This window comes from Trachurus japonicus, chromosome 17 (genome assembly GCF_045865225.1).
Source record: "Trachurus japonicus isolate A0001 chromosome 17, Traja_1.0".
In the NCBI taxonomy this organism is placed as follows: Eukaryota; Metazoa; Chordata; class Actinopteri; order Carangiformes; family Carangidae; genus Trachurus; species Trachurus japonicus.
The window spans coordinates 33,669,421-33,682,018 of NC_140923.1; the positions used below are offsets into that span (position 1 = coordinate 33,669,421).

The following is a 12,598-nucleotide window of genomic DNA, read 5'->3' on the forward strand; positions in this document are numbered from 1 at the left end:
CCTATAATTATATTTCCAGCCTCAAATTCATAATTCATCACATTGATGCATGATTTTCATGTCATCAGGGGGAAAAATGGTGAATTGTTTACTGGCATCAATGCCTTTTTATATATTTTCTATGAATTAATAATCCGTAATCTGCCTAAGCTTAATAAGATCAAGAACTCATTGGGGATCTCAGTACATTTGTTATACTGTATTATTTATTTATGGAGGTCTGTGCCTATTGTAGCGAAGCTTGTTATCTACAGGATCTTACCATTTTAAATTCCTTTTACTAATTAATTAAAACTGACATTGTTTGGACCCTACAGTGACTGTGAAATCTTTTTTCAAAGGCAAACGAAGAATTTTACTGTATATTGTTTGTATTTTATTTATATTGTAGATAATTACTGGTATTGCTTAACAGGCACAGACAAGTTCTGGTTATCATGGCAACGCCCTGATCGAGGCTGGAGGTAAATATTAGCTGGGAGATGAGCAGTCTGGTAAAAGGTGGAACATTGTGTAAGCCAAGAGGGCCACACCTTGTAAATCATTCACCTGTGCACACACAAGGCACGTACGCAAAGAGTGAGCACAATGACAACTGTTTCTGCTCTGGTCACTCTTTTTGCCAAAATACCGAATCAAAACAGCACAAATTTTAGTTAATGTTAATGTTTGTAAAAAAAAAAAAAAAAAAAAAAGCTTATATAAAACTAAATAGGACACATTGAAGGAATTTACCAAGACACTTCCTTTAATGACAATGCATACTTACACACAACCTTAACAGCTTAATACACACACATGGGAATATCAAATCCCCTTTAATTATCAGGTTCAAGGATATTTCCTCTCAACTTTCTTTTACTTCACTCAGACAGTTGCAGGGAGTGTCAGTGACACTGCACTCCTCCCACTCACACCCATGTGCTGACCTTTGCAGGAAAACTGCCGTGTTGCAATAACTTCAGCAATATTAGACTGAAACTACGCCCAGTTGACCATCAGGACTTGCGCTGGAATGTGTTTGCACTAACATTTACTGTACTCTTTGGAAAGCCGAAGGGAGGTCAATACGTATTACTGTTATGTAACTGAAAAGCAATTGTAAGATTGTAATTTGAATCAAGTATTTTCATGTTGAATGTTTAAAAAAGAAAAAAAAAACTTTTTATGCAGGCATTTCTTCTTCAAAAAAAATAAAATTAAAACTATGAAATTTAACGCACAACTCTAAAGCAGCCACTTATACAAAATCATATCATCAAATTATTAATAATACCAAAAATACCCTAATGTGTTACTAACTGATGAACCCCACAGCCCAACACTGCATATACTATGATTCAACAACCATCATAATCCTGCATGTGTCTGCAAGATATTTAAGGCAAAACAGCACATTAATACACATTAATAAACAACATGATAAATATATACAACAGTTTTCAGTGCAAAAGACTTTTACCAAAAAGCAGCGTAGAAAAAATTTCTTACAGCAAAATGCAATAGCAGAGCAGTGCATGCACACACTGACACCGCCTGCTTGTTCGTTTCTTCTTCTTTTTTTCATTCATGTTCAGGGGGAATACCAAGCACAAAGATCCCGGGCCAGTCTACATCCTGCACAGTGGAAAGCAAACACCATTATTATGCAGCTTCATTGTTCATGTCTTTCTGCAGACGTCTGCCAGAGTTTTGAACTTTGGTCCAAGAGTGTTCAGGAAGTCGAGGTTTTCAGGCTCGCCGTAGTCACTGCAGCATCCCACTGAGCCGGCTGCAGAACCCACCCCCTCAAACCCGTAGCTGTGGATAATGTCATCGGCGTAGCGTCCGTCCGCGTCTGTTCCCATGTAGGCCAGCTTCTACAGAAACAAAATGGAAGAAAGAGGAAGCGTGTGTTATTACTCGGAGTGGACTAAGCCCGGGTGATGGCGAGAGGAGATATTGTACCATGTGATAATACGAGGGTGCTCAGGATATGACAGGCAGTCAGACATATTACACAGTGAACAAACAACTCACCAACAAATTAGAGACATGTTATTTCTCACCGAGAAGTTGAGAATTATTAAAGTTTACACAGGATACGATCAGAGCTTAGAGAGCGAGATTATATTACACATGAGAATTACCTAAGCCCTTACAGATAACAAAGAAGTTATTAAACCTCAGAGAAAAGAAAAAAAAGCAAGCATCTGGCCACTTTCTCTCATTTTTTTGTGCCAACATCCACACCTGGACATATATTCACTGCACTATATATATAAATAACATTACCTGGTGTAGGTAATGGCCATTTGTTTGCCAGGTGTGAAGGAAGCTGGGGTCCTGGGCGAGGTATCTGGTGTCGATGCAGCTTCCAACGCGATGATCTACGTACTGACCGTCAATCTGTTGAGTATCATACTGATACTGGCCAGAGAACATATTAGAACCTGTCTGATATATGCCATTATTATCCAGTGTGCTTTGGCCCCCTCCAAAGCCGAAGCCCTTCCCCGCCTGGTATTCTTGTTTTATGTCCTTTGTTATTTGTTCAGTGGGGAGGACAGTGATTAGGCTGGGATCCTGGAGAGCATAACCAACAAAACAAAAGTAATGAAGTTAACAATTGACTAAATGAAGCACAATTAAGGTGCAATTAAGCTTTTCATGAGGATATCAGTTTTTGTTTTTATGTCCTCACCACTTCGTCCCCTTTGCCCTCAGTGTTTGACGGGAGCAGGATTCCTTTGCCTTCTCCTCCATCATCAATCTCCAGTTTCTCCCTCTTTGTCACACAGAAAAAGGCAAGGAGCAGGACTGCAACAACAAAGCAAGAATCTTAGAAACAAATGCACAAGGAAAAAGACTGCTCCATGTGTAATAGACATCACAAGAGTGAGCATAATTGTAGCGCAGTGTGCAATATACAATGCACAATTCAGCATCAACAAAAAGTTAAGCTTTCTGTCGCTCTTCCTACACTTTTGCACATGCATGGGCACAAAACTCCTGTTTTATTATCTACACAGCACAGCCTACACAGTTCTGCTGGTGTGAGTGTAGCGGTGGGGCACTTACACAGCAGAAGGAGGAGAGCCAGAGGCAACAGCATAGTCAGTAAAGCCAGTGGTCCTAATGATATCGAGTATTCAGGGGGCAAGCAGACTCCGTTCTTGCACTTGCAGATTCTTATTTTCACCATCTGTACGTCGCCATGTCCCTGCAGATCTTTAATTTCCACACGAACTTCGTAGTCCCCTGTGTTGAGCTTTTTGGCTGGACTCAGAGTAGCTGCAGTTCCTGGGGAGGAAATGTGTTTTTAGAGAAAATCTATAAATAAAATTTAATGTTTCTTCAACTGAACATTCCTTACAACATTTTAAACTTTTTAAATTAATCTTTTAGAGCAGATCAAGGTGATTTGGTGATGAAGATTGTGCTATATTGTTATAATGATACTTAAATACAGGACCAGTAATTGTAATGGACTAATTTTAGTGTGTGTTATAAGAAACCTTGACTTGGATAAATTATCTGATTTTTTCCACAACAAATGAGCCTCAAAGATTCACAGTCTGTTGAGCTCTTACTACCTACTCCTGCCTACTTTAATGGAATGCATATGTTTGCTATTTCAAACAAATGGTGTTTTTGGTGATACAGCAGTTAAGATATGGATGAATGAGACCTAGATTGTGTTGACTGAAGGTTTCTTACAGAGCCTGTACAGACATTTCATTCATGTTTTACTGTGGCTTAACAAGTGTTGATGCAAACTGTCCCATTAGATGTTCCCTCTGTCATGCAGACATAAATCAAACCACCTACCATTAAGTCTTGTCAGAGACCATTCGCCGTTGTTGTCTGGTGGCAAATTGAAGGTGAAAGGGGAGGAAAGTGGAGACTGGTCTTTGTCTTCAGCCACGACCGTCACAGTACCATGCTCTCCGTCGCTCTCACATATAAATAGTTCGCCTTTGAGAGGCAATGGAATGTTGTCGTTTTCGTCCTCCACCTGAATGATGACTGTTCCCGTGCCTGATTTTTGGCCTGTAATACATAAGCACTACATTAGTCCTCGTGCAAAACAAGAGAACATATGGGTATTGCGGGAAAATGTTGGATCTAGTCATTCGAATTCTGACGTCACTTGGTTGGTGCGTCATTTTAATTGGATTTTTCAAATTCTGACAAGCATCTGGGCTAAAAGCCCAATTTCCACCATCTTACTGGGGAACTGTGAGTCATTGTGAATCACAGTCACATCACATGTCAACAGGTGTTTTCAAGGTGAGACAAAGACAAATCCTGCTGTTTGTTCAGACAAATACTGGGGAGGGTGGAGCTGGCGTTCTTTACAAAAATATCCAAAGACATGACAAATAAGCTGTCCTGAACCCCTCCTCTATCCAGCACTTTCTTGTTGACAATGTGATGGAGTGAGTTTACACAACAGGTAATAGGTGTGAATAAAAAAATAGGGAAGAGAGCATTACTGAAGACTGTCACATCTTTATCCTTCAAGTATACTTGAGATAAACTTGAATTTATGAATTCTTTTTTTTTTTTAATACTCCATGGACAAGCCAAGCACATCACATAATTTCCAAGCAACTTACTAGTATCAACAGCTTTCATGGTGATATTGTAAATTCCATCCTGGGCATGTTGTGACTCTCTGTCGATTGTATTTGCAACCCTCAGCTCTCCTGTATTTTTGTCGACACTGATCCAGGCAGCTGGGTCTGAGACCTTGTAATACCTGAGAGATGGTGGAAAAGTACTTGAATGTATTACAAGCATATTTTCCAGTGCGGCAGTCAAAGTGTGCCCTCCAGTGTTTAAGAGGTGTAACATAAACTTCAGCCGGGGTCTTGAGGATTTGCTGTGATTGTGTCCATTATCAGATATATATAAAAGATTTCTTACGTGATCCCATTGCTGCTCTTGGTCTCGGGATCTACGGCTGTGTAGCGTCCTATCACAGTGCCATTTTTTGTGTTCTCCTTGACGATGAAGCGGACGGTGGGAGCAGTGAATTCTGGGCCCTCGTCGACATCAGTGACGGTGACGACCACAGGGATGGAGTTCCATTTCGCATTCGTGTTGACCAGCTCAGCTTCGTTACGTGCCGAAATCTCAAGGTCTATTTTATTGTTGAGCTCATGATTCAGGGCCTGTGAGGAAGAGTAAGTGAGTGAGTCACTGCTGTATGTCATGTTCAATAGTTTCTACTTCTGCCTAATTTCATAATAATAATATCAATAATAAAAAATGTAACTCACCTTCGAGACGTACAAAAGCCCTTCGTTTGTTTTGGGGTCAGTTTCCATCCTGAAGTTGCCATTTTCATTTCCACGAGTGATGACAAATTTTGAAACCCAGTTTGGTGTGTTTATTAAATCCTTGTCGTCAACGGGAATTCGAAGGATAAGTTTGTCCTTTTCATTTTCGTTAACAGTGGCTGTGTACTACAAGGAAACAAAGGGCGTGTTTCTCAAATGAGACATCCAGTCTAAACAAGTTTGAGTTACATTTTGCTGTCATGAAAGACATTGAGATAAAGTTTCTTAAGTAATTACTATCAACTTACAGACGTTGCTTTGAAAGTCGGTGGATTGTCGTTGACATCGCCCAAAGTAATTGTTGCCGTTCCTGTCGATTTCAGGCCGTCTATTGCACCTTCCTTATCTTGAATTTGAACTGTCACCAGATGCGTTTCTTGTTCCTAAGGGGAATGAATAAAAAGGCAATAATGTCAAATCATCTGAGAGGCCAATCAAGAGCATGTGTCACCTCATTTCTTTCTTAGTCTTTCTGGGTGAATTACTAATACAAAAAAAGGCAGAGCTCACCTCTCTATCCAGGGTGTTGGTCACTGTGGTGATGACACCTGTCTTCGGATTGATGGCAAAGAGGTTTAATCCAGTCAAGAGAGTGTACTTTATCTTGACATGAGTGGTGTCCTCCTTGTCTCTGTCTGTGGCATTCACTTTCCCCACCACTGTTCCTGTGGTGTAAAACATGATCATTGAGTTTATTATTATCTTCCTGAAGGTTAAATACCACAGGATTTATCAGTGTGTGTTTCATGTGTCTCACCTGCTTGGCTTTTCTCAGGCACAGTAAACTGCAGCGGGCTTGAAAACTGTGGAGCATTGTCATTCAAATCATCTACAATCACTGGGATGGGCAAAGGCGTGTCTGTCTCCCGATTTGTAAATTTATCGAAAACTCTGAACGTCAGCTGCCAAGAAAAAAAGAAGAAGAAAGAAGTGTCAATCTTAACACGTGGGTTTGTGTATTTTCAAAGATGGTCAGTGATGGGTTGAAGCAACACTATAATAAACATTATGATTTCACTAAAGACACGAAACTCAAATCAATCCATTGACAAATTGGCATCAAAGTGATTGAGAAAGACTAGGCTATATATAATTGAAATAGCCAGTCACGCATCAGCAATGTCACTCTCGCTACTCTTAATCCACCTCTCAAAACAGCACACCCCTTTCTCATATCACTAAAACACACGTGCAGACGCCTCTTAAACAATCAAAACCTTGTTCACATGTGTCCAAACATGCAGAGACAGTCAATCACAACTGTACTGTCACTTTCTAAATGTACTTACAAGCCTATACAAGACAGAGGGGTGTTACTGTAGATGGCAGTTGTGTTTCCATATGTATATTCATGTTATAACAGATATGTGACATTTTGCACGGTGTAGTTTTGAAAAATGAGAACTAATTTAGAAAACAAGTGTACGCAGATGTTAAAAATAACTATCAGGGGAGGGCATTAGGTAGTTGGTTACAGTACTTCACACTGACCACAAACTCTGGGAACTCCTCACGATCAACAGTTCCGTGCACTTTCAGCATCCCGGTCTCCCTGTCAATAGTGAACAGGTTCACCGGACGCTCAGTGCTACCAGGTCCACTGATGGTATAGTACACTTGGTGCTTGGCTTCGGAGTCTGACACGATCTGCAACAGAAACAAATTCACATCATATTAAAAGAACAACAAAAAAACGAGGATTCCTGTTTTTCAGGAAACCGTCTCTTAGTGAAGGCAATGCTGACAAAATGTGTTTTTTACTTGAAATGAATCATGAGAAAAGAGTGAGGACAAAAAACCAAATGTGACCCTATGATGTCCTCAGGTAGAGTCCAACAGACAGTCCAATGATGCAGGTGAATAGTCATCAAAGGATTTAATCACAGAATAAAGTCATGTGAAAGTAAGGATTTAATTGATAGGTGTGTCTGGGTGTGTGAATCAGATTGTGTGTGTGTTGGGGAGGATTATGTGAGTAAATCTATGAGGAAATTCTCATTTTGTTTTACCAGTAAACACTGAGAAGTCTTGCCGTGTAAATTTGTCACCAACTATTTTAGAGAAGCACGTGTTCTCGGCGTTGACCTTACCTTTTCGATGTCTTTTGGAAAAGGCCCCTTGTCGTTCTCCAAGATGTTGAAGGGTGGAGGACTCCATCTTCTTTTGTAACGCCTCAGTAAGCCTTGGCCTCTGAACTGTAACAGGCAAACAATAGAAGAGGGGGTGAGGAGGAGGGTGGTGTTTTAAAATGCGTATAGATACCACTCATAAATAAATAAATAGACAAAGTATAATACGCAATAGTTTCACCTCTCTCTTCTGGAGTTGTCTGTGGACAAGGTGAACTTCCATCTCACTCTCGAGGCCCCTATCGTCGCGAGCCCACACAGAAAATGTCCGCCCTGTTGCCACAGTTACGGTGCTCAGAGCCACTATCACCCCATCTGTTTTTATTGTAAAACTCGAGTCCTTCAAAGTGAAGTGCACTGAGCTGGTGTCACAGTCCGTGGGTTCAACTGAAGGTCGAGAAAGAGTAAAGGTATGTCAAAACAATAGAAGATAAAGAAACACATAACAGGGGAAGATACAAAACAAAAGCCCACAGAGTCTTTACAGGAAAAGATTCAAGGGAGAAATGGGGGCTGAGACGGTTACAGAAGGAGTTAAATAAAAACAGATGATTTGGGGAAAATACCTTTAGTGACTTCGTATCCAGCTGGAATGGATTGTGGCACGGGGACATAAAGGTTATTCGGGATAAAACAGGAGTCGACACAGGAACAGGACAGGACCTGAGGTAGAGTCGTATTACATTGAGTTATGTTAACATTAACTGCCCATTTAAAACTAAAGCGTTACAAGTGTAGCTTAGTGTAGCAAAGACTTTTAGTGGACATTTGGCTGGGGGAAAATAAAACAAATAAAAGAGAGAGAGAGAGAGAAAAAAAAGGAAGTGGGACTTACCAACATCACGCAGATGTTTAAAATCAAAACCTTCGCCATTTCTGGAAAACTTTTCCTTGAACAACCGCTCCGCGAGCTGAGTGGACTCCACCGAAGTGACAGCTGATTGAATTGTGTCGCCGTTTAAAGCTAAGGAGAGAAAAAACCAAACAAACACGGGAGCCACTCGATATCCCTGCACTTGTCCTGTCGGGGCGAAACGGACAGGAGTTTTGAGAGCCGCGGTATCTGTCTGTCGCTGCTGGCACTGACTCAACCTACCGACACACCTACACTGCCCCACCCAGACTGTCAACCCTGCCTGCCTGGTAGGCTATGATCACAGCCAGGGCGAAGCACCTAAGGCTTGTGCTCTGGGCTTTTGCTTCTATTGTATTGAACACGTCAACTCCTGAAAGTTTGAATTTATATATGATTTTTTTTTTTATTTCCTGCCAGTAGGGGGAAACATTGTCCAAGTGTTTGTTTTTTTTGCAAGCAAAAGTGACTCTGTAATCAATTTTCATTCTGTTGCAAGACACCCAAACCACACACCAAGACACCATATAATTCCTCATGGAAGAGTTATGGCTGTATCTTGTGAAATATAAATGCCTATGAAAGCCATTTCTTAAAGCGACAGTGTCATGGTTTCTGGGGAGGTTGAACAGGTGCTCTGGGAGCTGAGGTAAAGTCAAAACACTTTTTTATTAGGAATAATCTGTTCTCTGTATTTATTTATTTATTTATTGAGTTACATTCACCCTCAGGGTTAGTACTTGTTTGTGTGTCTGCTCGTCTTTAAAAAACGTCTGAAAAACCTCGCCCAGGTCTACACAGAGATTGACCCCTACACGCCCCTCCCCTCTCTCCTCTTTCCTCTCTCCTCTGACCGTAGGAGGAACAGAACTGGGCTCTTCACTTAACACCACAGGAATGTGAGCTGACTAAAGCCTGGTGTGGCCAAGGCTGCACTCCCACGGCGAAGCGCTCACTATCTCTATAAACTGCTGATAAAAGCGAGAGTGGCCAGAGAACACTGACGGCCCTGTGTCCTTGTAAAACATGTTCCCATGTGGGTCCAGTGTACTGGGGTAGATCTTGTTTAGTGCACAGGGGTAGTAAGGATACATTGCGGCTGCAACAGCAACAGGAAAGGTGAGAAAAATGCCAGGAAGAGCATGTTGGTATGAGTCATAAGTCTGGACATAATGAAAGATCTTCTGATTGAGAGTCCTAACAGTCAAGACAGACTCAGAAAAAAAATAACCTCCTGTCTCTCCAAAGCTAAACTGAAATTAAGATGTTTCTGCGCTCAGACTGCAGTGTGTGCACAGAGCACACAATGTGACTATGTTTGACAAGATAAACCTGCAGTGTTGCTGCTAATTCCTCTGGTGACACTGTTTGACCTCTCCCTCCCACACTGTCCACTAATTGTGATAAATAGTCACAGGAGACGTATTTTACTTCCCCTAAACAGCCAGCGTTTATTCTTCTGCTGACTATCACAGATTATAAAAAGTCATTCCTATGACTCCATACCGGCCGTCTGGTTTGTCGTCATAAGTATTTTACGAGAAGTAGCAACATGATATTAGGAAATCCACCGGGGAACTAACGTTCGTTGTGAAATTGCATCATGCCAACAAAGAATATTCATGTTTGCGCACATTTCCTGATAAAATATTTTGAAAGGTGTGAAAGTTCTTTTGAACCCCGATCAGTTAATGACAACTATCCCAGAGGCAAGGAGTTTTGCTCCTAAAGCAGAAACTCCACCCGTCCCGACTCCCTCCACACCCTTTGGATGAGTGCCAAATGACACGCAGGGTGGGGCATACACGTAATGAGTGTGAGTTAGTATATGGGTGAGACAAATTTCTTGGTGATGTTTTTGTTTTTAAGTGACGTGACAAATAGTTATTGCGTGTGTATCAATTATAGTCAGTTATTATCACTAAATCAAACTATTAAAAAAAACCTCACTTATTAGAAGTTAAGTTTGCAGGTAAATCCAATGTTAAACAGTCTGTAGCAATAACCCAGCAATAAATACTGATAAGATTAAAGATATACTGACTCATTTATATGGTCATGTTTCACTAGTGAGTTCTACTGCAATATACTGAGAGGTGTATCCGCTGTATAGATTTTCCTTGTTGTTACAGTATAAACACACAAGTCCCATCATGTACTGTTTGAAGCAGTGCAATTTGAGAGCAGCTCAAAGTGCAGTTTCCAAAATAATCGTGAAGTTAAATGAAGGAAGAGTTTCAACAAAGCTGACCTTTATTATTATTTATGGTGGATCGGTGCACATTAGACCACATTAGTTGTTGGGATCACTGTAACACTTCCAATTTCTCCAAACAGGAACAAGTTATGAATCACCTGATTCTCTCTGTATATGCTCAGTTTAGTCCTTCTTCAATATGTGAGGAAGTACAGTAGCACCGTGTGGCAGACACAGACAATTTTAGAAGGAAAAAAACAAAATTTTGAGGCAAGAAAGTTTGTTTTTTATCTCATTTATTTTTGTGATAGCATTGCCTGCTTTGTAAAACTCACCAAACTCATACAAGTTGTTAGTGCTTTAGTCGTTAACTGTAAGATAAGCTAGTTCATGACTCCAAGGGTCTGCGTTAGTTGTAACAACAAAAGTCTGGGTTAGTTGTAACAACAAAAGTCTGGGTTAGTTGTAACAACAATTAAAAATGTTAACCTATTCCAACCAAACTTTTAGTTGTATTTATATGTTGTTGTTGTTTTTATTTCAGTATGCCTACCTGTAGGTCTTTAGGAAGAGAATGATGGCAGGGTTAGGATCAGACTGTGGCTGAAAGTAATGAACACACTTGGCACACGCACCAATTATCTTAAAAAGTAATTTGTGTTAAAAGCATTCAATATCAAGTTTTTGTCATAATCCTTATTTAATAATGTCACATCTCAACCCAGGGAATATTACAGTGCTACATTTCACTCCGCGTGTTCTAGACTTAACCATGCATTTTCTGTTTGTGTTGCAGTGATGACAGCAATGCCATTTAATAGCAGACACATTTCACTAGTTTGTTCCACATTTTGAACGCACAGATTTAAAAGAGCTCCAAGGTACAGAAGTGTCAAGAACGTTAAACCCGTCCCCGGTCTCCGCCACTCAATAAACTGGCAATAAAGCAAGTGTACACCGTATAGACAATCTCACAAATACATAGTCTGGTTGGTCAATATAAATGACTTTGAATTCAGCTCCCAAGAATGTTGCTTGAAGTTGTTTCAGCTACAGTAGCATACTGTTAGAATAACATAATCACATAATTCGGACAAAAAAAGTAGATTCTCAGGACACTGACACACGGTGACAAGACCGACGTCCTCCATCAGCATTTTGACGCTTTGACAGAACTAACCAGGTCATATGACATGTTTTCGTACCTGACTGACTCAGATGCATTTCAGAGTAAAACTGTGGTAACATTTCTTTCCAACTCTCTGACGCATTCACTAAGGTGGAAAACTGGCTTTAGACTTACACATGACTGTAGGTGGAGACTTCTCTTGTTATTCTAATGTCACTTTTTACAGTTTCAAAATTTTCTGATGCGCTTATTTCAGTTTCTAATGCATCATGCTTTTTCATCGAAACCAAACATTGACCCTTAACCTGCTTGGGTTTTTAGGCGTTGTCTAATCAGCCCATTGATGAATTATGGCTCAGAAAGTAGTCACTCTTGATGTGGGGAAAAACTGTTGTAGCAGTGAAGAGTGAGGTGCACAAATACTAGGTCATTATTATCTTTGTATCAATTGATTTGCCCCAGTAATGTGAGATATCTGATACTCTGTGGCATACTGACACACCTTTGACCATAGGGAGTGAAGGCATCAACAATCTTGGCAATGCAAATTGTCCTTACACATCTTTTCCCACTTAATTTCCTTCATGTGCATGTCTGTAAAAGGGCCCACTGTGCAGCTGGGTGTCTGTCTATGGTGAACCCAGAAACAAAAGTCTATAACCCACTCCTTGGGAATTTCACAGGTGAAGGTGAAGTTTTACAGACGAGCGAGAAAGCTGGTGGAAAAAAGGACACTGGTCCACTTTAACAAAAAAAAAAAAAGAATATCAAAATCAATCACAATAGACTCAAACTACTGTAAAGTCATAATGTTATGTTATTGTTGTTAGTGTTTAAAGATAAACCATTATTTCACACATCATTTCAGACTGACAATAAAACATTCACAACTGGAGTTTGTTGCCAGGTCAGTTAGGACTTCCTCTGGAGCTCTGTCCACCTGTGTGTGTGTGTGTGCGTTTT

At 40.4% G+C, this 12,598-nt stretch overlaps 1 protein-coding gene across 1 annotated transcript; it reads right to left on the bottom strand.

Annotated features, from left to right (window-relative positions):
• Nucleotides 1–730: 730 nt before the first annotated feature.
• On the bottom strand, nt 731–8,492 carry dsc2l (desmocollin 2 like). Its single transcript, XM_085805275.1, has 16 exons — nt 8,292–8,492; nt 8,023–8,119; nt 7,638–7,843; nt 7,418–7,522; nt 6,819–6,974; nt 6,085–6,229; nt 5,838–5,992; nt 5,576–5,710; nt 5,268–5,453; nt 4,912–5,159; nt 4,602–4,744; nt 3,811–4,032; nt 3,061–3,282; nt 2,684–2,799; nt 2,275–2,565; nt 731–1,859 (listed from the first exon to the last, which is right to left on the bottom strand). Exons 1-16 carry the CDS (start codon nt 8,328–8,330, stop codon nt 1,662–1,664), a joined length of 2,664 nt encoding a protein of 887 aa, XP_085661401.1. The 5' UTR covers nt 8,331–8,492; the 3' UTR covers nt 731–1,661.
• Nucleotides 8,493–12,598: the final 4,106 nt, after the last annotated feature.